At 38.5% G+C, this 4,039-nt stretch overlaps 1 protein-coding gene across 1 annotated transcript; it reads left to right on the top strand.

Annotated features, from left to right (window-relative positions):
• Positions 1–1,045: 1,045 nt before the first annotated feature.
• LOC100946657 (olfactory receptor 52K1-like) lies at positions 1,046–2,008 on the top strand. The gene has a single exon (XM_003781474.2). It carries the CDS (start codon positions 1,046–1,048, stop codon positions 2,006–2,008), a length of 963 nt encoding a protein of 320 aa, XP_003781522.2.
• Positions 2,009–4,039: the final 2,031 nt, after the last annotated feature.

Here is a 4,039-nt window from a genome sequence, read left to right as displayed (position 1 = left end):
CAGAGACAGGGTGATGTCCTCCTAGTTTGGGGTCAGTAACTCTGAGCTGTCATCTGATTTTGTCACTATATAGAGCTGTGACACTGGGCATTGAATTATTTCCAGACTTCAGTTTTCAAACCTATAAATTAAAGTATTAGACATAATACGTGTTATAGAAGTGAATAATGTGGTATACTCTTAACGTGATATGCAAAAAAAAAAAAAAAAGGGAACACATCGACCAAGTTTCTCTCCTGATCTCAGTAAAGTAACTGTGGCATAGAATTCTTTGACCTTCACATTGTTATTGTGATATTGTTAATATTACCAAGAGTTTCTGTTTACGTGAGGTTACCACCCCTCTGGAATTTGTGTCTGTGTCTACATAATACCACTTTGAAGGAGAGGTAGAAACAGGAGGTGGTAAAGTCAGGCAACCATTGAGATATTGGATAGAAAAGTAAGTGAAATGGATGGGAATAATCTAAATAAGAGTCTGATCAATGTTGGAGTCATCAGGGACCATATATTATTCTGTAATCTTGTCAGTCAAGTGAAGTGTGAAAGAGTGGAATGTCTCTAAATTAAGGAATTTTCCAGATGTTAGGATTCTGGCAGTTTCAGATGAGGGTTAATGGGATAAAGACTTGAAGATTATCTGAGGTCAATGTTGATTAAGTCAAGCACAAAAATCTGGGAATATGAGTTTTATGGGAATGATCTTTATTCAACATCAATTCCTGGACATCTATTTAAATCTGATAACTTATCCCATGTCACTCATATTATAAGATAGCTAATCCTAGATCCTAGCTTCTGAACTTTTTGTTCAATGCATTTCCTACCAACTTGCCTCTCCTGTGTTTGAAGATCTTGCAGAATTATTGACTAAGCTGAACATTATTTTTTACTTTTTTTTCCCTGAGGACTGTGGAAAGAGTGATGTGGTGATGATGGTGTTACTGAGATCATATGTCCTGAGCTACCAGCCTCCACATCACTGAGTTTCACCTGCCCTCCTTTTTCCCTTTCTTTGCAGTGCCTCTTTCTTTTTCCATGTGAAATGATGGCCATGATTCCTTCCAATAATTCTAATCTCTTCCCACATACTTTCTTCTTGGCTGGCATCCCAGGATTGACTGCTGCCCACATTTGGATCTCACTTCCGTTTTGCTTTATGTTTTTCCTGGCACTGACTGGGAATGGTGTCCTGCTTTTTCTCATCTGGACAGATCGCAGCCTTCACCAGCCCATGTTTTTCTTTCTCGCGATGCTCTCCTTTGTGGACCTGGTCCTTTCTCTCTCCACACTGCCCAAGATGCTGGCCATTTTCTGGTTTGGTGCTACAGCCATCAGCTCTTACTCTTGTCTTTGCCAGATGTTCTTCATTCATGCATTCTCTGCCATGGAGTCAGGAGTGCTTGTGGCCATGGCTCTGGACCGCTTTGTGGCCATCTGTAACCCACTGCGTTATACAACCATTCTTACCCCTGTTGTTGTTGCCAAGATTGGGGGACTAGTGGTCTTGCGAGGTGTGGGATTGATACTTCCCTTTCCAAGCCTGGCCCATCGGTTGCTTTACTGCGGCTCACACACCATTGCCTATACCTACTGTGAGCATATGGCAGTGGTAAAGCTGGGCTGTGGGGCTACCACCATGGACAACCTCTATGCCTTTGCTGTGGCAGTTTTTCTTGGAGTGGGAGATGTGGCTTTTATTGCCTACTCCTATGGACAGATTGTGAGGACTGTGATGCATTTTCCTTCACCAGAGGCACGTGCTAAAGCAGGCAGCACATGTACAGCCCATGTCTGTGTCATCCTCTTCTTCTATGGACCAGGCTTTCTTTCTGTGGTCATGCAACGCTTTGGACCACCCACAGCCTCTGCTGCCAAGGTCATCCTTGCCAATCTCTACTTGCTCTTTCCTCCTGCACTGGATCCCTTGGTTTATGGCATCAAGACCAAGCAGATCCAGGAGCGAATATTTACAATTCTGAGCCCCAAGTGGATTCAGCCCATTTGAGTATAGTTCTTCCCAGCTAGAACTCAGGGCCAAGTGCCCCCCTATGGAGTGGAAGCACCACAGCCCAGGCCACTCACTTCATGGGGACAGTGCAGATAAATCAAATGAAATTATCCTGAGTTTTTGGACTTTAGGAAGTGTCTATTGGAAGCCTATGATGTTTAGCTATTGGGATAGAAGACCAAAAGTTGATGGAGTATCTCACCTGATCAATTAGCAAGTGATTTTTTTCATACCTTTATGTTTTTTTAAAGTCTATGATTTATTTGTTTGATAAGATAGATACATGAGGCAATTAAGAAATAATTAGGACTTTGATGGACCTGGATTCAAGTGACTGAAGAGTTCAGGGAAGATTAACTGGATACCTTTTTTGGACATACAAAAAAACAAGGCACCTCCCACCACCATAGCACTTACACACAGCCAGTCCCTGGGACTGGGTGGGCCTCTCTACAAGTGAATCTTTGATGACAGAGGAAGCTGTGAGGGACAAATGTGGAAATAATTTAGAGTTCAAATTTATGAGAGAAACTCTTCAAAATTTCATGCTCCATCTGACTCCAGAATTGCTGATAAAACTTATTTTCTTTATTCTATGTACTTTTTTCAGTCTATTTTTGAGATGGATGACCCCTCTACAACTTCTATAGTATTATTTACTCATTTTCAATCTCAGGTACAGAGACTTGAGTTAAGACTCTACTTGGAGCCTTATTGCACAGAATAATTATTGTTCCAATAATTCTTGTTCTGTTTACTTTCTGTCTTCATTCCGAACTTTCTGGTCTATTCCTTTCTCATTTCCTACCATGGGTAGTCACTTTCATATGTTTATGGTGTGTTATTTTGTATTTATATATTCTTGAAATACATATAGTGTTGAGTGTTATGTATCCCAATTAGACATAAATGTCTTTCTTGCGTTCCTCAAATGTGCAGCTCACTCCAGCCAAGGTTGTCTGGGCTCCTATTAAAAGGAATGCATTTCCTTGTCCTATCCTCACAGGTTTTACTTGTATGGAACCTCAGTTTAAATTTCACCTTCTTGGGGAAGATTATTCTAACTACATGAAGTCACTTGTTTTCTGATCTCAGAGCTCCAGAGGTGTTTCTTTCATTATTAGTCATAATTTATAATTATATGTATTAATATTTTTGATAGGATGGCTGATTTCTGTCCTCATCCCTGCTAGATGCTTATTTCTATTGTTGTCATAAATCCTGGTATATTATTTGCTCTCAAGAAATGTTAACCAGTTTGATGTAAGCATTCCAAATTGTATACAAAGTTAGCACATTGTACCCCATAAATGCTGTGATTTAGTTAAAAAAGTAAAAAAAAAATAAAGTTTTTAGTTTCAAGTGCAATACATACTCAAAAAAAAAAAAAAACCACGCCCAGAAATGTTTGCTTAATAAATAAATAATAAATATTATTTTAATAGACTGTGTCATCAGTAGCATATTTCTTCATTAGTCACGTTTAACATAGCATGTGTTTTTGAATAGATGAATATATAAATTTTCATGACAATAGACATTCAATATATTTTCATCAATAGGCATTCAATAATATTTTCATCAGTATAAATTTTCATGATAATAGGCATTCAATATATTTTCATCAATATATTTTTATCTGCTTGGTCTTGATGCCATTGCTGTAACAATCCCTATTAACACTGCTGTCCTTACTACCATCATCATGACTAACATTACCTTGACTTAGTCTTTTCAAAGATTGTCATCTCAAATGAAAGTTTTTAGACACTGTGCCAAGGCACTGGAGGGCATGATTACTTTATAAAACAGACTCACTTCCTGGGAGGGCTTGGAGGTCTCTGAGTATTCTGGGCAAACTAGTTTTGAAGAATCATACCATGAATATGTTGCATTTGTGAAAAATCTTGATAATAAGGGAAGCTCCTATGTGTCCAGCTCTTACTTCATGGTATCTTGAATCCTTGAAATAAAAATTTTGTGAATATATTTTCTTATTTAATGTCTATAAACTGCAAATGAAACCAA

This window comes from Otolemur garnettii, unplaced genomic scaffold (assembly GCF_000181295.1).
Source record: "Otolemur garnettii isolate 467f Iridium unplaced genomic scaffold, OtoGar3 scaffold00001, whole genome shotgun sequence".
NCBI classification, from domain to species: domain Eukaryota; kingdom Metazoa; phylum Chordata; class Mammalia; order Primates; family Galagidae; genus Otolemur; species Otolemur garnettii.
The sequence above is the reverse complement of the archived record's forward strand: the minus strand, read 5'-3'. Positions and strand labels throughout refer to the sequence as shown.